We start from the raw sequence: 25,456 nt of genomic DNA on the forward strand, positions 1-25,456 counted from the left end.
AAAGCCTCTGATGCTGGGGGATCTTCATGCTGACATCAGTGATTTCTGAATTATGCTGTTTGTCACAGAGTCATAGAATGGTTTGGGCTGGAAGGGACCTTTAAGATTATCTAGTTCCAAACCCCCTGCCACAGGCAGGAACATCTCCCTCTACACCAGGTTGTTCAAAGCCCCATCCAGCCTGGCCTTGAACACCTCCAGCACAGGAGCATCCAGTCTCTCTTGGCAACCTGCTCCAGTGTCTCACCACTCTCGCAGTAACTTCTTCCAGTCTAAATCTACCCTTTTCCAGTGTAAAGCTATCCTGTCATTATATAGCCTACTAAAAGGTCTCTCCCCAGCTTTCCTGTAGGCCCCTTTTCAGGTACTGGCAGGCTGCTTTAAGGTCTCCCCTGAGTATTTTTCTTCTCCTGGCTGAAGAGACCCAACTCTTTCCACCTGTCCTCATAGGGGAGGTGCTACAGCCCTCTGATCATCTTCAAGGCCCTCCCCAACAGCTCCATGCCCTTCTTATGTTCTGGGCTGCAAGCATACATCCTCTGCAGCAGTAACTTGTGCAATCTTCCAAACAATTTTTTTTTGTTTATTTGGTGTGTGTGTGATTTCAGCATTTCTTTCAGTAATGCTAGGAATGAATGTACTACATCGTCTCATTCATATGAGTATGCCCCATTTATTCAGACCAGACATTCCACTTTTATTACAGCTACAGCCATTTCACTACTCTGTGCTGAAGTCATTGCATCACTTCATGAATCACCACTGCCATGCTATCTGGGGACAAAAAAAGGCAGTAACAGAACACAGAAGAGGAAAGAGACGAGGCAGAAAGCATGAAGGAGCTGCAAATATTACACAGTCATCAAAGCTTATTTCTACATGAGCAGCCAAAGAGGGAAGCAATACACACTAAAGTTCTACTCAGACTTCAAAGAGCCCTTCATGTTTCACATATTTCAATTCCCTGCACGTGACTTTTCGGCAGAACATTAAACGTGAACAAATATGAAAGCTGAGGGCCTCATTTAATCAGCTGAAGGCTGATTAAAGGTGATAGACATGAGGGGCTTTGCACATTCAACCTTTTATTTCAACTTTCTGAACAAAAGAAATCAGTGCAAAATCATTGAACTAGGTTTCTCAGTACACATACCCTCATCGGTATCACATCCTGAAAAAAACTCCATATTTATTATATATAATACATTAGCTTAAAATAAATTGTAGCAAATATTTTGATAGACTATGCAAGAGTTGTGTTGAATTATTTACTAACCTTCTCTGTGATGTAGAAGTTAGAACTGTCAGCATGCTGCAGTGCAAACTGATCATGATTTGCAAGAGACCACCTTAGAAAGATGAAAATAAATTAATTACAAAACAAGGTTTCAAATAAAAACGTATCCTTTGCAGAATTTAACCATGATCAAACAAATGCCCGCCCCTCCCACGTATTTCTCATTCATAGTTCTAAATTACATGCTCCAAAATTTAAGAAGCAAATATTTTTATGAAGGGAAAACTTCAGTACAAATACATTCCATAAAATAGGTATTTCCCCTTTGCATAACTGAAACAAAGCCCTATTCTATACAGTGACACTCCAGTGCTCCAATAAGAAGCTGATAAGGACCAGATACTTGATCTTTACAAAAACTAGGTCTAATTCCTTGCTTGTAGTTATATCACTAGATTATTAAAAACATTCATAGTACCAGGATTTTATGCTAGTTTATACAATACCCAATGCCTGTAGTGCTAAGTTGATATATTACATTGCTCAAAACACCACGTCATTAATTCAGCAGCAACCTGGTAAATGTAAACAAGCTTCTCCTCCTTGGAAGCACTAGCTTGAAACAGTATTTGCACAGTGCTTGAAAATTCAAGCCACAGCCAGGGCAGCAGTTCCCTCACCTACGAGCTGCAGGAACCAAAACCATTAAGTGAGAAGGGTAAAAAAGCATCTCTGTGCAGAACAGCAACAAACTGGCTAAATGAAATACCTACATAAGATGGAAATGCTTTGTTTGGAACCTCATGTTGCAGGTAGTTGTTCCAAAATGCAATACAAATTCAAAGTCCAAAGATAATACAACTGCAAGGTTAAATAACCTAACAGCTTGTCATAAAGGATATTTAATTTTTCTTCAGAATAGTTATCTCCTTGTTAATTTAATAACTGAAAAAGGTACAGTATCTACTGCATAGTATATGGCAGAACTTACCCATCACAGACTTCTTTTATTATAGAGGACAGTGGTTTTTTCTGGTTAAAGAAAAAGGGAGAAAAAAAGTCACTGAGTTGTAACAACCTGAGCATTGAAATAACTCCTAAGGCACCGATTCCAAAGAAGAAAACAAGTTAGTGGTATCTCATTTTCTTTTCAACATTAAGCTTAGAAGGGTCTATAAGTTTTTTGGTGTTTTGGTCTATAAGGACAGCAATCTATAAGGACAGCAATTCTACACATATTCTTGATGACATTATCATTCCTTTTTGGCATCTTTAACCCACACACCATCAACTCAGCTTCTCCACACTGAGAAATCAAAGGGTCTTTTGTGCATACTGCATCTCATTGCCCAGCAGAAACAGAACATTCAGATACCAACATGAGCATTTTCCAGGAACATCTGAAGCAAGAAAGCATTCAATATTTTTAAACCTTCTTTTGTCCCTTTCAGTTATCATTCATACGATGACAGTAATCCTCACTGAGGATGCATATACAGGCACCTCTCTGTTTTAACAATAACTTGAAGGTATTAAGATCTCAGATGTATCAGTTCTGCTTTATTCACTGTATCTGCAGGCAGAAGCATTTGGACTGAGTAAAACAGTCCTGATGCTTTGGGTCTCAAAGAAGTAGGAGCAGACTAGTCTGGTAACGGTGCTCTGAACATTGTTATAAATACAGGGTGCACACACAAGTGCTTCTGGAAAATGGCTAAAAAAATTTATGGGTTTTACCCCCAAATATGGATGAAGTTGCATGACAAAAAGAACCAGAGTAAATTTCAATTTTGGACTACTGCAGGCTCTTTTTTCCCCCCAGGAATGGGTGACAACACATACTGTCACAGAGATCTGTTGCTTTGTGTAAATGCCTCAAATCACTCAAGCAGCAAAGCAGATTCCTCTCTACTTTCACCAAATGCAATTCACTGAATTCTTAAAAAACAAATAATTAAGAAAATGAACTGAACCACACAACAACCCATAAACAACCCCGAAGCCACCATTGTTGCCAAAAGACACAGTCTCCCGTGGAAAACAAAGTAGGCTAAAATTCAGCTCAGTAGCAGCATGGGAGGGAGAATTATTTTTCCTTTTGGATTCGTTTTCTGAACTGCACCACTGCCCAGACAGAAAATCAGGGATGGGAATCCCCACTCATGTCAAACTCGGGTAGGATTTGTTATTTCAACAGTCCAATCAACTAAGCCTGTTTATACACAGGCAAAAAACATAACTAACAGAAGCATTTAAACTAAAACTGAATGAAAGCATCTGTTGAAAGGATACTGTACCCCTGTGCTGTACCCTCTGGACCCTTGCTTTCCACCCTTCTTCTCTCACAGCCACTGCTGTTTTCATGTGACCACACAAATAAGACACCAGGGAACATGACCCAGCTAAAACCTCATGTAGTAAAAAGGAAAAAAAAGATTTCATCTGGATCAATACCCTCATCTGATGTGCTACAGTCCTAAATGAACAGCGGATACTAGCATGAGAGAAAAGGCAAGAAGTGTGAGAGTGCTCTCCTCAGCAGCAACCAGCACGCATCTTCTCACCTGCAACTTCTCGTGTGCAAGTGGAGCGGACCAGGCCAGTTACACAAAAGAAAGGCTTTCCTCCCCAAAGCTGATTAGCTTCTTCAGTTCCTCAGGCTACTGTATCACCTGTATGTGGTTGCTATGACCTGCTGCCCCCCTGCCCTGAGGAGTTTTACAGCTTCCAGCAGCGCCAGCTTCTCCCTACACACACCAAAAATCACATCTCCCTGCAGGGGAGAAAACACACACAAACAGGGAAAGCAAACAACAATCCTGTGTGATCAACCCCAGCTCCCAAATGCTCTCTTTCTTCTGTTCGTAGCAGAAAACTATCCCACCAAAGGGTGAAGCACAGGGCTGCCTGGAGCTTGGGCAAGGCCCACATGCAGCCTGCAGTCCTTCAGGTACTGCTGGCTGTTCATGAGGCACCACTGCCACTGTACTGAAGTGACTAAGCACAGGTCACTTCACAGCAACAGAAGGAAAGAAGTGCAGATCTTTTGAGATACAAAAAGCTTGCCAGTCACTTGATAGCGCTACAGAAAGCTTTACCAATTATCAAATGCAAAATAGTTTGTGTTCACAATCCTAACAAGCTCCTGCTCCTAATAATCCCTCTATTATTTGCTCTACAAGTTGCAGAAGGGTGAGCAATGAGCTTGTCTGTCAGGTTGTTTTTGTCTGTTTAATGAACCAAGATGAGGGAAAAGTTTACCTCCACCCTCTGCAGACCATTCAGAGATCCAGGTTTCATATTTGTGCAGCTGTCAATATTTGCCTGCTATCAAGGAGAAACAACTTGATGTTTTGGTCAACGGAATCTTCCTTCACACAATTATTTTTTATGGAAATGCACACGAAGTCTTTGCTGCATTTACGGTTCAAAATAAATAAAATTTCACCTCATTACCTAACATGCTTCAAAGAACTCCTTACAATCAGATAAACCAGAACTATTTCAAAGTATTCCCTTCATCTAAACAATTATTTTGTACTAATGTTTTTAGACAGGATATTTTTGTCTTGATGTCCTCTCCTACACTAACAAAAATGAAGTGTGCTTTTACACACACTGCGATGATCTTCTTAAAGCTTTAAGAAGATCAAACTGTAGCTTTAATGCATGAAATAACACAGATTAAAGCAAATCTTATGCTTCCTATTAGGCAATAACTCCTTCAGCTAACACATCACAACCATCCTGCACTGGGTACATCAGTTAGTATAAAAGCATTACCCTAGTCTAGATACTAAATTTATAGCTGAAATCTAATGGGAAACAATAACAAGACAGCACAGCTTAATGAGTTGTTGGTCTGCACAGACATAGAGAACACTAAGCATAGGCAGTGTTTGAACCAATATGAATCTGCACACCCAGTAAAACTTAATGTGCAGTGACACCTCATACTGGTATCTGTAGTCTGGCAGCAACACCTAGCTGACATTTCTACACTGAGTTGCCTATCTCTCAGGATAGAGCCTGCATGCAGTAAGGCACATGAAGATCTCAAACATGGGTTGACTTCAGCACCACTCTGCACTGTGCAGGATGCTGCCTGTGCAATATTTTGTACCACTTCTGATGTAACCTCCAGTGCAAGATTTCTCCCTATTTCTCCACCAGCTTAATCCTTCCATGCCTACACCACAGCTTCCCACAGCATCCACAGAAATAAGCAGCACTTAACATGGGCATGCTGGTTGGACTGTTTTGATCCCAGGAAACTGCAAGATGAGCAAAAGCCCAAAACATTCAATTCTGACCAAGCCCATTTCAGTCATAAGTACACTAACCTGAGCTTAAAGCATTTCAAAAATCAAAGAGATGGTGTTTGTGTTAAGACAGAAGCCCAAATGTGTTCAGAAGCCCATGTTACAGGTGCACTCCCCACAGTGCTATGAAGAATACCCTCCTTTGGGCCAAATTTTCAAATGGCTAGCAGATATTCATAGTTTTGTTTGTTTGTTTTGGACAAGGACTGGGATCTTGCTTTCTCTGTCTGACACTTCCTAATGAGAGAAGAGAAAAACCTTAACTCTTGCTGCTGTTAAGCCAAAAAACAGCAGATGCAGCACATCTGTTCGCAGAAAACATCCAGTGTCAAAGTTCTGTTGCTGATTGCACATCTGTCAAAAAAGCAGACTCTACAGCCAGTAAACAGACCATTTTGTCTGTAATTAATGCTACCATTCTGCTAACAAAGCTTTTGGTGCAAAAGCTATTTTTATGGCTTTTACAAAACAGAAAAGTACATCTTCTGATCATTAGAGGCTTCATCTGTCCCTGCTGCACTACAGGGATTACAACAGCAGTAGCAGGACTGCCTAGTACCAGCATGCCAGATGCCAGGAGGCTTGGCTCCTAGCCTCACTTCACTGTTGATTTCTCCAATTATAAGGGCCAACCCTGTACAAGGGGAAGGTCCTGGGCAGCTCTGGTCTTCAGGCAGCTCAGTCTACCTTCCCTGATTTGAGCCACTGCTGGAATCCACTCCCTCCACTGACTTCCACTGCGCAACAGTAAGAGCTGACTCATTCCTCAGGCACTGAGCAATGGTAATATTGAAATTTCACTACAGTTAAGCATTGCTCCAAAGATCACACAAAGATGATAACTTGCCTGTAAAACAAAGAAAAAGTGCTCTGGAGTGAAAAACAACATTACTAAAACAAGCAAGACAGAATTTTGTAGCTTCTTACTCCACATCCTGGGATCCTAATAAGCTACACTATTTCCTGCTTCCTCAAGGACTTGTAAGGGACGACAAAAGTTCTCACCAGAAGTACTAAAAGGTAATAAAGCACTACAGACCAGCTCAGTAGATTACAGCACATTTGCAATATACTTGCACCACATAATTAAAATAGCATTCAGAGAACCAGAAGTGTTACAAAGTGAGGCTTTAAGATGTGGCTCTTCATACAACCACTTTATTAGGTGAGGATACCTTTGAAAACCAAATTTAAATCACCCCGCAAGCCCACAGCTCATGACTGACATGCTGCTGGCCTACCAGTGCAGAAAAGTCTCCACACTAAGGCACAAAACTTTATTCTGAGGGATTTTTTTCACAGATCTCTCTTGTAGTATAATCTTGGAGCCCCAGAAGGAGAATATAATTGAATTATAAAGTACTCCTGGATACTCCAGTTGGCCAGAATGTGAATGAGGTACCTCACAATTAATTCAAGTGGTGTGTTAACTCCAGGAATCTCATCTTATACAAAAGATTTCTTTTAAATATAGCAGAATTAACTTCTAAGGTATGAGATTACTGCTGTTTCAAAAAACAAACACACAACATCAACAACAGAAAACGCCACAAATAAACAAACCAAAACTTAGCCTTAAGAAGGCTACCAGCTGAAGACATCAAAACCCAGGATAAGAAAAAAATCAGACTCGGGGCGAAAAAGGTAAAATACTACTAACTCTCCACTTGCTTCCTACGAAGCTCTTCCTTAACATGCTTTGTGCCAGGGATCAGGTATACTGAGACACTATTTCTGCATGACCATAAGACATTACTTCAAGTATGGCTTCAGGATCTATTTTCCCTTCTCTAATTTAACTATTTCCTAACGTAGAAGAGAAGACAGCACCAAGTAGAAAGCGTAAGTAGCATTCATTAGATAACTCAGTTTTTCCATCTTTTTTCTCCTCTGTTTCTTTGAAAATTTCTGACCTTTCTCTACCTCTAATGCCTCCACAATCTGGTAAGTTTACCTGCTGTCTGTCTCTGCATTCAAAGACTTCTGTTTTTGTTTCTAATTAAATCTATTTTTTTTTTTTTTTGTGATAAGGTCACAGTCACTCAGCTTGGGATGATAATTCACAGCTTTAAAAGACTCAAACCTACCAGTAGGAACACTGCTTTGGAGAAGATCACAGCCAGATTAATAAAACATAACACACAAATGACATTTTTACCCATGATGATCGTCTGCCACCACAGAGTGAACTGAAGCTGTAATGATGACTGCTTCCATACTTACGATCGCATAAGAAATATTTTTCACCATCTTTTGCAATTAGTAATGATTGATTATGTTAACAAAGTACTGTTTGTGCATAAACACGTCTTAGCACATTGAATTATACTCAATGCATTAAAAAAAACAACCCTGCATTATTCCTTCCAATGCTATTCTTATTTCTAGTTAAAAATTAAAAGCTCTTCAGTAACATAAAACAAAATTTAGACCTTTCATTATTCCAACAAAGAAAATAGTACATTAACTTAGTAGATATGATTTCCTTACCAGTTGAATTAATTAGCCCTGATTGTAATAAAACTAAAGTGATAATGAAAACGCTAAATATTTCCACTGTGATGATATCCTGATTGCTATCTGCACTATAAACAGTTTCATATTTCGTTGTCTGAAACTGAGATATAGACAGGTATAACAGAAAGCAGTAAATTTATAAGACTGTTAGTCTTTGTTTAAAACTTAGAAGTTGGTTTTGAATAAGCCCTAACTTTGACAAACTGATATAAATTATTCCAGTGGGATTTTTCATTTGTTTGTTTGGAAAAGTCAGCAACCTTTTGGCTCATCCATTTGTCTATTTCCCACTTTTAGGGATGAAGGAAGAGAGGTGCTTCTCCCTTTCCCAGAAACTTATAAAAGTATATGAAAGCCTTACCCTAAAAAATTAATCGTGAGCTGCTTCACCTTGATTTTAAGGGAGAATTCCAGAGCCATTTCTAAAGATAGGTAGCAATGCTTCATAGTACAGCATCTTGTATAAGCAGACCTCAACACTCCTTCCTCCTTCATTACCTGAAGGAGTCTGGTGCTCTCTAATACTGCATCCATTCAGACTTGTGTTGCTAGGATTGTATTGGTATACTGCTGATATTGGTACCCTGCACTCACAGGAACTACAACAATTTGTAGTCCACACACATGGCAGAAGTGCCACTTCTCTAATTAAGCATTTCACAACTGCTTTTGAACTGCGTCTCCCCACACAGTCTGTGAAAACACTGAGCTAAATCAATTAACGTTCCCCAAGGGTCCAGACTTAGGTCTGAAACCCAAAAGACTCAGGTCTGAAATCCAAAACTACTTGAAAAGTCCCTTTAAAAAATGTCTTTGGTTTCCTTTTAATATGCAGAGAAGCGCAATGACTTCTCTGAAGAAACAAAAAAACAACAAAACACAATTAAAGCGGTACTTATACACTGGCAGAAGGAAGAGAAAACAGTAACTTGAAAGACGTTCTTTAAAGAAGCTTGCAGATTAAACCTAACCCTTAGAGAGAGCATTAATGAACAACAGCCCACGGCTCCCCCCATGTGATGCTCTGCAGTGTTTTAACAAGACATTGTCATTTGACCAAGCTCCCATTAATTCTGCCTACTGGTCAAGATTGTGTTTCGAAAAGCAAAATGCAGCTGTCTTTTTTTTTTTATTTTGGGTTGCAGGGTTGGGTTTTTTTGCTTTTTTTTTTTTTAAAGCAAATTTCATAGATTCACATCTGCTAATTCTAAATTTAATGACTTGATCGATAAAAGTAAATTTGGAGGAAGAGACTGCACAGCTAAGTTTAATTACAAACTGTTCCCTTACAAAGGAACAGTGTTTACTTCCAGTGGTCAGGAAGATCATCACAGAGTTTAGAGAAACTCTGGTTTTAGTATACAACATTAACACACAAACATGAGATTTAATTGAGATTAATAAACCAGAAGATTTGGAGATGAAGGTAACAGGCAGTCAGCACCTACTTATTTCCCTTCTTTCCCAGACTGCATACCTAAAAATTACTCCCAAAGATCCCAATTCAAAATGCGACACCAATCCATTTCCTCTGCTTACATAACAGGAAGACCTAAAAAGTAGATGATCATCCCTATATGAATAAATCAGTCAAACCTCTTCATTGAACATGAACCTTCACAACAGTACTAATGTTGCAAGACAGAATTTAGACAGGTAACACTTCAGAGGAGCACAATGTCTCTAGACAATTTTTCCAAAATTTTTAATTAAGGATATATTTGGAATAGTAATAAACCCAAATGAAAAAACTATAACATTCTGAAAGAAAGTGACTGAATTCACTCAAGTCTCTCTCTCTCAAAGAGACAGTAGAAAACTACACTAGTTTGCTCATGCTTTAAAGTGAACTCTAACACGTACAGGCAACTGGCAGCTGCTAGGTTTACTGTGACTTAATGAGACACCTCCTAATAAGAGGAGGATGCAAGTAATATGCAGGTTTTCCCTTCTTACTTAAAGCAACTTTCCAAAAAGCAAGCAGTTTCAAAGGCCTGACATCAAATAGTGTATTTCAATGAATGAGAAGAAAGGTTAGGCACAGACACTGGTTAAGGAAAGCACTTAATTATATGTTACGTGTGCAAAGGAGCCTCCCTGCCCCAGTGAGACTAATTTTGTCTGCTTAACATTAAAAACATCACGGATTAACCCAGGCCAACAATTCTACAGAAACATAGGACAAAGCATTAACTAGAAAAGCTCTGTAACTGAAAATTCAAGTCATCAGAAATCATGCACCTGAAGGGGAGGTTTTCAACAAAGTTCACTAGCATTTGGCAGAAAAATACTCATGAGCCCTTTTCAGGTCCAGCAACTTCCAACATACCATTGCCAATTACTGTGCATTTACAGTAAAATTCCCTACTTTGAAAGTATCTTATTCTCTTCATTGCTAAGCAAAACATTCATATACACAGTAGGTGAACTGGGATACTGCACAGCTGAGCATAAATGCTTCCAAGAATATTCAACAAGCAACCTAAGAAAACACAGATTTTCCTTTAGTCTTTTCCATGGTATTTTCACTTCTATATTTGGAACCATTTCAGCACCCAGAAGGATGAAGAACTTGCATTATGCTACTGTGAGTTATTTTTCTGTTGTTCTTTAAGCTAATAATACAGAGCTGTTCTTTTAAATGCTGATTTTCTTTCTGGTAAGGGATGAGAGCAGGAGGATAAAGGTAAGGAAGATAAAATTTTGTGCGGTTTCTGAAGTGTGCCATATGGTGCTTGACTCAGCAGATCCCAACTGGGAGATGGGCACTATAGACTGATTACAGTGCTTGGTCAATCATGGTCATGTCACTTGAGTTTTCAGCTTTCCTTTTCCTTTTGTCTGTTTACAATTCCGTGGAGCAATCCATCTGAGTTATAAATCAACTCTTCAACTAAATACACATTTTAAGGGAAAGGATCTGGAAAATGTTAGCACTAAGTTAAGCAAAAGCAGAGTTGTGTTTAGGAATATGTCTCAGTATGGATGTTCTTAAGGCTCATATCCACTTTTCTCTCATCCTTGACAAAGGTAAATGTGTGGGTTTGTGCTTATGCCTACAGGAAAGTGATACATCTCTCCCATCTTCATTTCTTGTCACCACATCTGTATTTTCCATGTCAGAGAGAAATAAGCCCTTTAGCCTTCATTGCCCCTCTTGCCACTACATGAACAGTAAGGCCACCGTTAGTTTTTACCCCCTCCCTGTCAGTCTCATTTTCCTCCTTTCCACCCCATACAGTGGCATAGGGAAGTTGACTGCTACCCAACATCAGAATTCATCCTTCTTGTTCTCTCCAAGTCTTATATAATAAAGGTAAAAACATTTTCCAGAATAGAAAACTAATAATTTAGATAAGGCATGTGTTGAGGCTGTAGAGTTATTTTAAGCCCTTTTGTAAATTAAAAACAGTAAGTTTAGTATTATTTTGCTGATGTTTGAAAGGAGACAAAAAATATTTGATCCCCCCCCCAAAGTACTTGGTAGCAACAAGCTGTTGTTCATCATGACTAACATGCATCTTTCTCCGAACACAGTGTGCACACTGTCTGCCATTTGTTATGTAAGAAGAAAAAAAAAGTCAACCACTCTTCACTCCAGGAGTCAAGAGATTTGTATCTACACAGATATGCTTACTAAAAAATTACAGCAAGTGAAAATGGAGAAGCATGGCAGATCTGGAAAACAAGGTACAAAAAAAGTGCTAAATAGTAGGCACACACTAACGTGGTTAACTAGAAGTGAAACTGATTGCACTGCACAAAGAAAGTAGGATTCTATTTCAGTAAAATGTTTTCAGCACAAATTCAGATTTTCTCCTTAATAGAGTTTCATAATGTACTTGGCCCCTAGATACATTAGGCAATAAGCACACTATTAAAGGCTTGCAAGCTTTCCTTTGCTCTGAATACTATTTACAGACATTAAACAGGTAGCATGACGTAGGTTTTCAATACATTATGAGGAAACTGTTAAATATTAAAAACATTGCTTTCAGTATTAATGCATATGCAGCAAAAAAAATCTCAGAAGTTCAGAACAAAATACAACACTCGTACAACTTAATCAGCTCACCCACCACCACAAATACTCTACATAGTTTAATTCATAAATGTGAATGCATGTACCACAAAAAAAAATCTGAGAAATCCAGAACATAAAATATAGCACTTGTATAACTCAACCTGTCACCCCCTGCCCCCCAAAAACCCTCACAGACAGAGTTTAATTCATAAATTTGAATTCATTCGTTTCTGTACCTTGCCTAAAAACAATCGTGCCCATACAGCCACTGCAACAAAAACAACCAGGGGAACAGGACAACCCACAAAGAACAGAAAGACTCCTCTGCTCAGAGCATGCCACCGCTCAAGTTCCAAAATCTGCACTTGCTGCAACCATTCAGCATGATCATAGTATAATTGCAAAGCACTGGCTCTAAGAATTTGCAAAGACTTTCTGCCAGGAGGTAACAGCATTACCACAATTTCACAGTTGAACAAAATTAAGGCTCAAAAGTGTTAAGTGGGTCACCTAAGGAGTAAACGCCTCAGTTTAGAAGCTGTTTAAAAAGAAAAAGCAAATTAAAAACCATAGCAGAACACATCAAAAATTAAGCAGTAACAGAGGAAGAGGGTTACACCCCTTTTGCTAGAACACCTTATAACACGTACGTACTTACAGAAACATGTGCACGTAAGTAAACAGATGTAGAGACAGACAGAAAAACACAAACATGCATACATATATACAGACACACATATATACGTACACAGTCTGTCTCTCTCTAGGTCCACAGGAGCAGACACACACAGGCACTTACTTGATCAATTTCCATCAACTTGGGGAAGGCACCTGGCCATTCGATTGCCACCTTCACTATATCAGCAGGAGGGGGCATTGCGACGCTGCAGTTCTTCGGAGCCAGCACAACTGGACACTAAATACTGCAGAGAGCCTCTCTCATTCACACCTGCAGGGAGAAGGGAAAAAAAATAACAGCAGTTCAGACAGAACTCTACCAACGCTGCTTTGTTTCCTATGTTTCCCCTGGCTGGGCAGGTACGTGAAAACATCTGTGTATATGCATGTGCAGGAGCACAAGAATCACACATATTACAAAAGCAAGCACAGGACACAAAGCCACGACACACTGCACAGCCAGCCTGTTTGAAAGATGGCTGAAGCACTGAAATATACAGTGAATAATAGGCAAGCATCAGATTTAAATGGAGAAACTATTTTTAAATATTATCAAATATGCTGGTAGGGAAAAGCAACAAACTAGAAGAAACTGTTATTATGGTGTCACTCCTCAGGTCCCCGGGAACGTGATGGCATCACTTGCAGCTTGCACTCCAGAGGAGATTGCCCAGGAAGTTATGGCCAGGAAACACTGTTTCTTTTAACTATAGCAATGATCTTCTGTGTGTTCACAAATAGATCACTGCACTATAGCAACCAGGATGTCAGGAAGAAGGCAGAACGCAGCAGTTTCCACATATACACACACACATCCTCACCTAACTGAGTCAAAGATACTGCTTTGTGGTAAATCTTAGAGGAACACACAAGGATACAGTAGGCAATAACAATATCACCAGACAGCTACATAAGACATCATGGTTCTGCAAGAGCATGAATATCAACAGACTTGCATGTCAAACAGCACAGGCTGTGAATTTTGGGGAAGGAAAGGAAAGAGGAAGAAACAAATCTACAGGCTTGCAGAATTTAAGTTCTATCCCTAAGGGGCCTAAAGCTTCTTGAAGTTTGCAACCTTGTAATAAAAATATACGATTTGCAAAGCAGTGTAGTACTTCTCTGAGGTCCCTCCCTCTTCCTCACTCCTCTCCCAGCTCAGCAGCAGCAAAATGGCCAATGAAGTAGCAAAGCTCTGCAGTTCTCAGGCACAGTAACCCATGCAGGGAGTAACACGCTCGCCTGCTTTACCAAGCCCTCTACTTAAAGTCTAAATCTTAGACCACGGTGTTTCCTATGCCTTTTGCTGAGACCTAGCAGAACACAACCACATTCAGCATAGTGAAAGCAGCTGCAGAAGTCCCCAGAGGTGCAGCTCTTCTGAGCAGAAAAAGAAGGAAGTGGTTAAAGAACGGACCACGTGCACCCCTTGAAAAAGCTAAGGCAAGAGATGAGTTGTCAGAATGTACCAGACAACCAAGAGCCACAAACATGTACTGGGAAAATAAAGTGTCCAGCCACCTTCTGCTACTGCTTCAATTCAACCCAGCCTATCGAAAGAGCCCTCTCCATCTGTAGCCAAGAATCATCTCAGTCAGCCTGAGCAAAACCATGAAACCATCCCTTCGTCAAAAACTTTTCACCTGCATCTTCTACTACCCATAAATGGGAGCTAGCCCAGCCTTCATGCATATGGCTCTACCTTTTCCCTCCCATGTGTGTCTTTCTGTCCATTCTGAAAAGGGTCAGCCCTCCACAACTTTCAGCCCTGTTGCATTCTACATTGGGTTCTCAACAAATACTAAAATAACCCACAATGTATGAATTTGTATGAGGGACATGATTTAGTGAGAACTACTGATGGTAGGTGGATGGTTGGACTGGGTGATCCTGTTCCACCCTATGATTCTATGAACTTTAACACTCCAGCAATTTTTCTCCAATCGCAGCAACTCTGAGGCTGACGATATCACACATGGTCACAAAGGACACATGTCAAGAAATGCCTTGAAAGGCAAAAAAAAAAAAAGAAGAAATGAAGTAATATTGCCCACACTGGTACATGCATAGAAACGCTTGATAGATAACACAGGCACCAGGATTAAACACAAAGAAAGTAGCTACTTTGCCAGGGATCAATAACAGTCATGCTGTTGGCTGCAGCTTTCCTATCAGAGCCCAAGTGATACAAAGCCCCCATCAACTCTCCCCTAATATCTTTCACTCCCACGAGTGATCTCCCTGCTGCATAGTGCACTGACTGAACTCACAAGCAAAGGAAAAAAAAAATGCAGTCATCCACTTTCTACCATGTTTTAAAGTCAAGTAGCTTCACGGAGGTGGCACAACTTGGCTGGGAGGGGCAATGAACTGTTAACTCACCTCAAGAGCAGAAGGAAACTGAGACCTTAGTGCCTTTCTGCTGACACACAAGTAATAGCATTTCCCACCCAGCAGAACAGTCAGTACTTTCATACCAGAACATCACCAGACTGAAAGTGTTAGTCAAGGCAAGTAGGCTGGTGAAGCTAATCACATTCAGCTATGGAAAATGAGTATTTGCATTCCAAAGCATGGCACAACTGAATTCTCTGACAATGTTCAGAAGACAATTTCAATGTGTCTAGTCTTTATTGCAGGCTAGCACTGAAGATCTACATAATTAGAATTAATATATGCATTCTTATACAGTTACAAAAGACAAAGCAAAGTGACAAATCTTTAACCAATACAAACGGATGTAGTTCAACTGGTCCCACTAGAAGAACAACTCAAAATCATCAGTGTAGGCAGAATGGTGAAAACTGTATATAAAATAGCCACTACAAACTTCTTTTCTGTTAGTTAGCAGACCAGCCAAAAGGGCCCAGATGTTTTCTCTACACTTTAACCTTATGAATCCAACACAGAATCTGAAAGATGACCTGGGTTTGTTCTATGTGGCAATGACAGAAAATTATATTTTTAGTAAAGATTGATGTTCATCAAATTTAATGATCTCAAAGAAAATTCTACACCCTGTATTGGTGAAAATTGTAAATTACCTACTATTTATTCCACTAATACATTGTGTTAGACACTGTCAATACAGAAGGAAAAACATAGTCCCTAGTGAGAATTGCTTACCAAATTGGAAGAATTTCACATGATGTGAATGAAGAACTAGAACCAGAGTCAACTGCTTTTTGTTATGTAAGTAGCAGTCAAACAGCAAGAAGGATAAGGACCTCTCTGAAGGGTCCAGTTACAGGCTTCATTCAAGAGCAATTCTCTTTTTTTCAGAATCACTAATACGTAAGAACAACTTTGCTTATTTTTACATTTATTTTCAACTTAGAATCCAAAGGCATGTGAGTACGTGAGTATATGAAGTAAAGGAGAGCAGGGAAAGGAAGGGTCCCGTACTTTGCCCGAGTATGGCATTCAGCTGTAACAGAGGAGGTTTAACCAACTTCCACACTCAGCAGCACACTGTTTCACGATTAAAAGGTAAACAAAACACCTACACAAACGAAAGAACAGAAGTATGCTTTCTTACATCAAGACGGTATTCAGAACCATGGCAAGTGGTACTGTTGAAGTGCAAATTCTGCAAGCACTCGTATTACCACACATGGGATACTTCTGCATCTCAACCACACTCTCCAGTCTAAGAGTAATAAGCATGCAAGCTGGAAATTAAGATATGTTAAATTCAGTGCAAAAGTGCATCAGGCTCTGAGGAGTTAATACATGTTAATAAAATATATTTACTGCTACCCTTCTACCTACGTCACGCATGTGAAAACAGGAGTATGAAACAGCTTCCTCAGCAGAACATGTTTTGTTTTAAACTTGTTTTGCAATCTCCTGCCATTTAGCATACAAGGTTCTCAAAGTGCTGTATACTTACTGCTACCAGAATATGTCTGTGAAGAAATAAACTGTATTCTTATTCTGTGGACAAGAGGAGAAATGAAGGCTATGAGGATTTACGTGACTGGAAGTTTTAGTTGTATAAGAAACCAGCAGCCCAAAACAGCTCATTTCTTCTTTTACAGATACACAGAGCCAGGTCACGAACAACAGAATTAGCAAAGTTGATGGTTTAAGAACAAACAAAGGAATGCTAAAAAAAAAAAAAGATATGGAAGCACATGCGGGGACAACTGGGGCTGGCACAGGCCTGTGCTCCCTGTGGGTAGGCCCTCCTCCCAGCCATGGGCCAAATCCTGCCCAGCCCCATATCCACTGCCCACAGCCCTAGCACTCACACTCTGCTCGGGCTCTCACATAATTATGTCACCATGGATCTCAGAGGCCTCCTCCAGCAACGAAGCCAGAGGGAACCAGGTGGCAAGCTCCACTGAAAGGTCCCTCAGGAACTGTGTCTGATTAACCATTTAAGGTAATCCAACACTCAATTAATATCCTCAATAGAGTTATTTTTATAGTTCAACTGCATGACCAAGCAGTCAAGCGTAAGGAGCTGTAGATACATCCTGTTACCTCTCCAAGGATGGAAAACAAGGTGCAAGTGCTAGGGGCTGGATGTAGACATTAAGAGGCTTTCATGCTGCCTTATTCCCTTTGTTACAGGCTCAGCACCACCCACCTCAAATTAGACAGCGATCACAAAGGCCCAGCAGAGCAACTGATGCTGCAGGAAGACTACTCAACAGAATTGCATTTTTTAGAGCAGCACACCACCTTCGTAAGGGGAACATTTCCAGTATTGAACTTGCAGCACGTGACATAATTAGTTGAGGAAACACCACTTATGATAAAATGATCTTGGGATCTACCAGGTTTAAAAGCAACATTTTTCCTCTCATAAATACCTGAAAATTTAGTATTGGTGTTAATCTTAGAAAGATGGCTGTGAAACAGACAAAAGCAGAAGAGTGCAAACTCAAACAGGAGAGATGGTGAATATTCATGTGGTTATCACCTGCCTGTTTCTCACATACCCATAACCTTTCTTCAGAACTGTATTGCAGTTATTTTATCTTTCCCTCAACACTGCTGTTCCACTCCTTAAAAAGCAGTTTGTGTATTCGAGGTCCTGCTGACATTTAAAAAAAAAAAACAAAACAAAAAAACCCTCTTCAAAACTGTAGAGCAAAATAAGCTTTAAACTGTGCTTGTAAAGAAAAAGTGGAAAAAAAACAAAGCATCTTGGATATACTTGGAACACAGGTAAGTAGGTTGTCACGTCTTACTTCTAGAGCACATGCTGAAGCATTCCAGGAAATCAGAGTTACTTGTTTAATATGAATTTCTCTTCTTGAAAGACCATGCACCTTCTGCTAAGGAACTTTCATTTACACATCTGTGATCCAGAAAAAAAAAATAGTACTGGAAACTTGGTTGTGATTACTGAAAGAATCTGAACTTTAATTAGGAAATTTGATTAATGCTTATACATCATTCAGCCAGCTGAAGATGCTCTCTATATTAAAGGATGTTAACATTTAATCTCTTGAGGCTAGAGATCAGGAAAGTACCAAACCATTCCACTCAAGTACTCAAAAAATACTTCAAGGGGGTAAAAACAACCTGGTGGTTAATGACATTAAACTTAGCTTCACAAAAACCTTGATTTTTAGAAGATACTGAGTACATGCCCAGCATGTGGAACCAGGGCAGGTATCCAGAAAACATACAAAAGGTCAAATAATGAGCTGCATAAAATGTTAGAATTCACCTAAACTTTTCACAGTTTATCAGGGCTTGGTGGTTAGTTTGGGGTTGTTTCTTGTCAGTTGGCTCCAGATGTTTCTAAATTGAAGTAAGTAACAACAAAATCACCTCCTAAAATCCACCTGATTTTCTTCTCCTGTTTTCCAGGGTAATCTCACATAATCTAAGTGATAAAAGCAATGGAGAGAAGATGAAACCTCAGTTACATTCAGTGTTGCTGCTCCTATAGGTTTCTAAGAACAAAATGGAAGTTTCAGGAATATGAAAGCTGAGGGGAGAAAAAAAAAGAAATCAGTAGTGGAAAATTAACAAGTAAAACAAAGCAACATAAATGCAATTTTTTGTAGACTTTGTAATGCTTAAGCTAAAAAAAATTCTAAACGAGTCTAACAATAGCAAATTGACTAAGTTTATTACAGGTTGGTTGAAAATGCATAAAAGATTGAACAAAAAGTTCATCAAAAGTTCTGTGATCAAGGAAAGCAATTTTAAACGGGATTCAGCTAAGAGTAAAGAAATATCACAGTCCTTTCTAGCACTAACATGATACAGCTGCAGTTCATGGAATTTTCCTGTCATTTTAATAAATCAAGGAATAAAAAAAAGAGTACACAAAAGAGCATCTCAGTTAAAATACCATTTTATTGCTTCATTTTAGTGAAGGGTGAATTAAGGCCATGATGACTGGCTGTATCTGAAAGGAGGTAACAGATACAAGTAAGCTCAAGGCTGGGAAGAATTCTAAATCAAGCTGGAAGCAAGATTTGTAAGTAATACAAGAAAAAAAAAATGAAAAAGGATTTTTTTAACCTATCAATGCTTTTGACATATGGAGGAACTAATGCCACTGTCAGGAAGTTAGTAGTCAAAAGGAGGAAGAGAGCAAGAAGACAAAGACACATGAATACTAAAGGAAATAGCCAAGTTAGCTGCCTGTGCACAGACAGGATATCAAAGGTGAAATAAACAATTTTCTGAAAAAGTTGTTCTGCAAAGAAAACCAAAGCAGTGGAAAAGACAGACACACCGACGGCTCACAATGAATAAGCAGAGCCAGATGCTCATCATCATGCTCATCAGAAAGAAACAGCAAACAAAATACTAGTTATAATTTATGAGTCTAACAAGGACACAAAAGTTTTAAGACACCAGACTTCTGCTTCAGGCACTGACACTGCTCTTCAAGGATGGCAAAAAACAACACCAACAAAACACACAAACACATCTGTCAGTCTAGCAGCTCTATCTACAAGGATGTTCCTACCAGCACTGTTTATCTCACATCTACTGAAATAAGTGCATCAAAACAGCTAACAGTTACAGACACAGAAAACAAGAAAACCCACCTCGTTTGTGACTTCCTACTACTAAGCAGTTCCCTTAATCTACTCCTCTGCAAGACTCCTTGCCCTCTGCCATTAACACACATTTGCAAATAACACTCTGCTCCTAACACTTGGGGTCTTCTCAGTGCTTGCACTCTGAAGGAAATTCTGGAAAACAGTAAGACTGCGCATGGGAAGTACAGTCATAGCCACTCCAAAAGAAAATAAAAAAATAAAGTATTAAGAGAGACCTTGTTTGTATGTAAAACCTGAGAAAAAACTTGAGCTATGCTGCATTAAAGAGACTACTTCCTACCAAGAGCGGTCACAGAGACTAATCTGGCATTTAAATAGGTATTAGGAAGCCCATTTTGGAAAAAGAAATACAGAGATGCTATGGAAAGAAATGTCAGCACAGTCACATCCCATAAGAACTACGGGCAAGCCCCAGATTCATCTAAATACAGTGCAGAGGGTATTTTGAGGAGATGCTAGGAAGCGTGATGTGCTTATAATCAGAAGTAATGTGACTACAAGGTAACAGCCATAAGAACACTGTCACTCAACACATTTTCAGGAGCAACGAGCCCTGCATGAATCCGGAGGAACCACATTAAGCATGATACCCGATAACAGAAAGTCTGGGGATTTTAAACAGGGGGATTACCTCTTACTCACGTGTATTGCAAATTCATGAGTAACAAATGACACTAGTCCAACTACTCTGCTTGACAAGATGACTTCTGTAGTCCCTTCCAGCCTCAACCATTCTGTGATTCTGTTGAGTATGCTGATATAATGACCCTAAGATATCTCAAAGCCTTAGATTGACCATCCATGTTCAAGTACTGCGTCTTCTGTGCAAGTAGATGCGTATGCAAAAAGGGCAGACTTTAGAACACAACCTGGTATATGTCATAGCAATATTTTCTAAATATAAAAATGACTGCCCCTTACAACTGCAGAAAGTTTTTGTCCCTTACAACTGCAGAAAGTTTTTGTAACCTCTCCCAGCAGCAATCTAAGAGCATTTATTAAAAAAAAAAAAAATCACCCTCTCATAGCTTGAACTAAGATCTTAAAGATGAAGGCGTAGCTATTTCCAACAAGAAAACTACTGAAAATTACTTGTCTTACACTCCAGCACATCACATTCTAGCACCCAATATAGTTTGTAGTCATCCCATAGTTTTTGTCTGCACTTTTTTCAATATTGAAACTTATGTTATACGTGGAAGGAAAAAAAAAGATCCAAAGGTCATCCATATATGGGTTTCAGTCTAACTCAAGAGATACAAGCTGTTTAAGCAGTGCACAGCAGTTGAGAAGACTTGTCTTCTCCTTTTCCATGGGGACAGCAGAACACATGACGTATTCACACTCAAATTACAACCCGTTTATGAACTTAACTCCCCCTGAATCTGATTTATGTTATGCCAGACTACGAAAAGAAAAAGAAAGGTAGAAGAGATCTGGTATCTGACTGCTGTCTCTTAAGTAACTGTTAACTACAAAGGTTCTCTAGGATTCCTCAGATGGCTTCAGCTAACGCTCACCATCAAAAGCTGAGGACAGTACCGCTGCATTACCCTGTTTCCTTGCTGTGGTGGAAGCTCCTGATCCAGCCTCTCTGGGAACATGCATCACAATGCCAAGAATAAGCACTCAATGTGTTTATTAGCCAATTTGGATACAGGGAGTGTTCTGCTTAATCAACCCACAGTAAACACACAGACTGAACTATGCCAGCCATATTATTATGCAAAATGACTCTTGGAAGTTTCCTTGTCAGGTGCTAGAGCACCAGTTGTCACCGACTGATTGCTGCTGCAACTCAATCAGCTTCTATCGTAACACCCATTCAAAGTGAGCGGGCACTTGCTGTGTGATGTCCTTCTATATTGTCATATGAAATACCCTATTTGTTGTTATATTAATTTTCTCTTGATTCCACCCCAGAGCTATTACCAAGTATTTTGCAAACTAAGAACTTAGGACAGGGAGAGCCTGGCAACAGGCAAAAGGACATGATGCCTTCGCTGTATAATAATGTGCATACCACTAACTTACTGTATAGCAAAAGTGGATCCTCACAACCGATCCACGTCTAAAATACTGTAATACACAGCAACATCCTGAGCCATCCCCCATATGCTTCCTGCTAAATCCAAATCTTTTTACTCCAAAACACTCAGGCTTCATGCTATTCAAGGTCCAGCACCCATGGAGATCTTACATCTTCACAGTCCCTATCATGGTCTGGTCTGCTCTCCAGTACCAGCATAGGCACTTGGCCAACAGAATGATTCTGAGAGAGACTGCTAAAAAAAACTAACCCAACAAAACTAAAGTGGAACATCTGCAACCAAGTTAACTCCCTGAATTAATTCATAACTCACTTGCCTGAGTATCAGCAGGACTACCATCAAGTACGCGTAAGGACAAAAGAAAAGCAGGAATAATTTGCCCATCTTAAATCGTCATGGAAAAACATTACCTTAAAACGTCACCTTAAAAACATTTATTTCACCTGTGCAGAGTTCAGGGCATACAGCTGAGATTCACTTCAGTAGCAGAAAATGATGTAAAAACATAACCAACTCATTACAGCATGTTTCATTAACTCAATCAGCTCCTTTATAATTGAAACACATTAAAAGATTAAAGTATTTGTATATAATCAAAGTACATTTTTAGTGTTCTGCCGATTCCAGAGTTAGTAATTTTCACACATAAACATCCCTTCGCTAAGACTCCTGTGAGCACATAACCACTGTTCCATCATTCTTGCCTAATGTTTCCAAATTTAATTTTGCCACTGCATTTGAGGGTGAGGGGTGGAAAATCACTGTTCACTTAACTGTCTAATTCAATTTGACACAGTTAGAAGCGTTTTCAAATAAAACTGTCAAGTGAGGTTGACAGTTTGGAACTTCCTATAGGGCCAACACCTGGCTGAAAAGCCCTTTGTGTGAAAATGCCAACACTAAAACAAAGCACAAAACGGCTTTTCTGTCACACTTTTCATCTGCTTTCAATAGTAATTTAACATCAGTAGATCTCTAATGTTCAAGTAATCAACGTGATTTATCTACAAATCACTTTAAAAATCTTTCTGCCCTTCAGTAAGGGGCGTAGCAGAGCAGAAGACAACTAAAACAGCCTTTAAAGGTTCAGCAGCACAGTGAAAACAGTAAACACAGGACCTACCTACTCTCACTTTATGCTATACTAAGCGACATCTACATCATACATTGAAAGCACAATCATTTACAGGAAGTGGTAGTGCCCTTCTCTACCAAAAGAATACTCCAAGTCATTGGCCAGACTCATTCCTCCCTATAGCCTGCTAATGTTCCAAGTTAATATCCATGCAGTCTTCATGCTGCGTTCCCAGGCCTGTGCACATGGCCCATGCGAAGCCCCTGTGTGGATGAATTCCATACCTCCAAATACCAGCTGAATCCCATTCATATTCCAGCTCTCTATACCCAACACTGGATTTTACTGTGCCGAGTTAGATGCAGCTTTCACTTATTCTGCTTGGAAGATTACCCCAGTATGTGGGGCTCAAAGACATGTTTTTTTTACAACACACAGTTCCCAGTTCTGTCTTCTTGATAAGGCCATGCAAAATCAAGAGGACTGCATACATGGGAATACAAAGAAAAACATTTCTCAAGTTCCTCTTTCACATGTGCCACTTTTCAAATTCTAGAGCAGATTTCTGCCAGCCCCAACACCTTCACAAGCTCTCTTCTTGGAGTGTTATACCCATAAAGAATTAGAAGGATTTCAGCTTTCATCTCTTACCTTGCTGTTTCACTCACTGTCTCATTAACTTCTGCTAGGACTGGAAAGAAATGATGACATTAACTCCACGTGAGGCAGAAGGTCTGACTTGAATTCTGCAGAAGCAGTAGCCAGAGTTCATGTTGCATAACTGTCCAGGACAAAAACCTGATGCTCCCATTGAAACAAAGGAGAAAAACCTATTTTTACATGTGCAAAACTAGCCTCCTGAGACAAAAAAAGAAAGCAACAACAAAACAGATTGTTGTTTGACCTTCATGTCATGAGAGAGTGTCATCTTGGCAATTCACTAGGAGCTAGTGCAAGATACACCAGAGAAAAGTAAAACAAAACAAAAACCTGCAAATGGATCTTCCGTCTACTAAGCTGCCTTTCTCCACAGCACTGAGTAAAGAGAAAAACCCATACTACACATAGGTAATTGCACTATTAAAATGAACAGAAAGACTGTTTCAAAGACTGGGATGTTAAATTTGGGACCAAGAACACTTGCATTCAATTTTAATTTCATTCAAAGGCTTTGTGTGTGGCTATGTACATGCCCTTTGGCCCTCTGTGTCTCCAACCTAAAACTCTAAAATGGGGCACCACATTTCCTCAGAGATGTGGAGAGGCATTTAGAGGCTACAGGGGTGTGTATCTAAATCAGTCTGACAGATTACCCAGAACAGGCAGCTGCCTTACTATTCATGCACTTGGACAAACTATTTATCCAGTTTTCTGTATTTTAACCTTCCCAGCCATCCAAGGTCCTGAGAACAGTCTGGCTTACATCCCTATTTCTTACTACCATACTTAATTTGAATACTACACTGACATTAAAAAAAAAATGGTAGAAGTTGAAGATGAGTCTTCAGTGTGGTAAGAGCAGCCTGAGCCCCTCAGCATTGCAGAACACGCTGCTGCTGTTGCACTTCAGATGGGCCAGCTCACAAGAACACCAGCTATAGACTTTGAGCTTGGACAAAAAGGGGCAAATCACTTGTGGCTGTATTTATAGGCCAATGCCTTCTAATTCTCACTGTCAAATTAGAAGTTTCGTTAACCAGCACAAAACGACAAATAAATTTTGAGGATTACTTTAAAACAAGCTAGCAAGAGAAATAAATTTCCCGGACAAAATAAAAGCATCACTGTTATATTCATAGAAGACAAAACATACAGAATATGCTGTGGAGAACCAGCCTGAAGTCTTACTGCCATTTTTCTTTACATATAAAGCTGCTTTTCCTCACCTAAAGAGTCCCAGAGGCACATACATGAACGTCAATCAAAATGCAAATACACCAAAACAGCCCAGAAACAACTATTGCTCATCTCCATGCCATACTCCTCCTTTCCTCCAGGCCTTCACCATTTTGTTTAAGTGATTTTGCAAAACGCCACCAGCTTTAGTTTTAGAGCTCCGAAAGTTCAAGGTGTCCTTAATTGAGAAATAGCCTGTCTTCTGGCTCTTCAATTCAGCCACTGCTGGCAATTGCCTTATTTTCAGCAGTTACACATGACAGGAAAAGACCATAGTCCTGTGACAGTTACCCCTGACTGGCTCCAAATAATTTCTGTAGTTTTACACAGTGAGATTAACGCATGGCTGCTGGTAACACCCCCTTTTGCTTTTAGCCATTTAATTGCTCAAGTGGAAATACAGATGTTAAGAGTCAGGCACATGACAGGAAACCCTGGCCTATTGCTTTGAAGAGGCATAACATGACTACAAGACTAAAAATGCCACAGTTACAAAGAATCCCAGCTTTCTTTGGGTGTGAGACTATGGGGAAAAACATTCAAGACTTCTAAACTGTCGTTGGCAAACAAAGGAGCTGCCTGATTTTAACAGTTCCTTTCATACATTCACCAC

At 39.7% G+C, this 25,456-nt stretch overlaps 1 protein-coding gene across 3 annotated transcripts in view; it reads right to left on the reverse strand.

Annotated features, from left to right (window-relative positions):
- LOC136058699 (engulfment and cell motility protein 1) overlaps positions 1 to 25,456 on the reverse strand; it is a 188,360-nt gene that overhangs the window by 127,340 nt on the left and 35,564 nt on the right. For all 3 annotated transcript variants that reach the window (XM_065752356.1, XM_065752355.1, XM_065752354.1), the window contains exons 3-5: positions 12,900 to 13,049; positions 2,229 to 2,269; positions 1,277 to 1,349 (exon numbers count right to left, since the gene is read on the reverse strand). In XM_065752356.1, the coding sequence (XP_065608428.1) occupies positions 1,277 to 1,349; positions 2,229 to 2,269; positions 12,900 to 12,977 (192 nt within the window). In that variant the 5' untranslated portion in view covers positions 12,978 to 13,049. The remainder of the gene's footprint in view (positions 1 to 1,276; positions 1,350 to 2,228; positions 2,270 to 12,899; positions 13,050 to 25,456) is intronic.

Source organism: Cyrtonyx montezumae, unplaced genomic scaffold (genome assembly GCF_038088225.1).
Source record: "Cyrtonyx montezumae isolate F1298 unplaced genomic scaffold, pur_monq_1.0 scaffold_8, whole genome shotgun sequence".
NCBI lineage: Eukaryota > Metazoa > Chordata > Aves > Galliformes > Odontophoridae > Cyrtonyx > Cyrtonyx montezumae.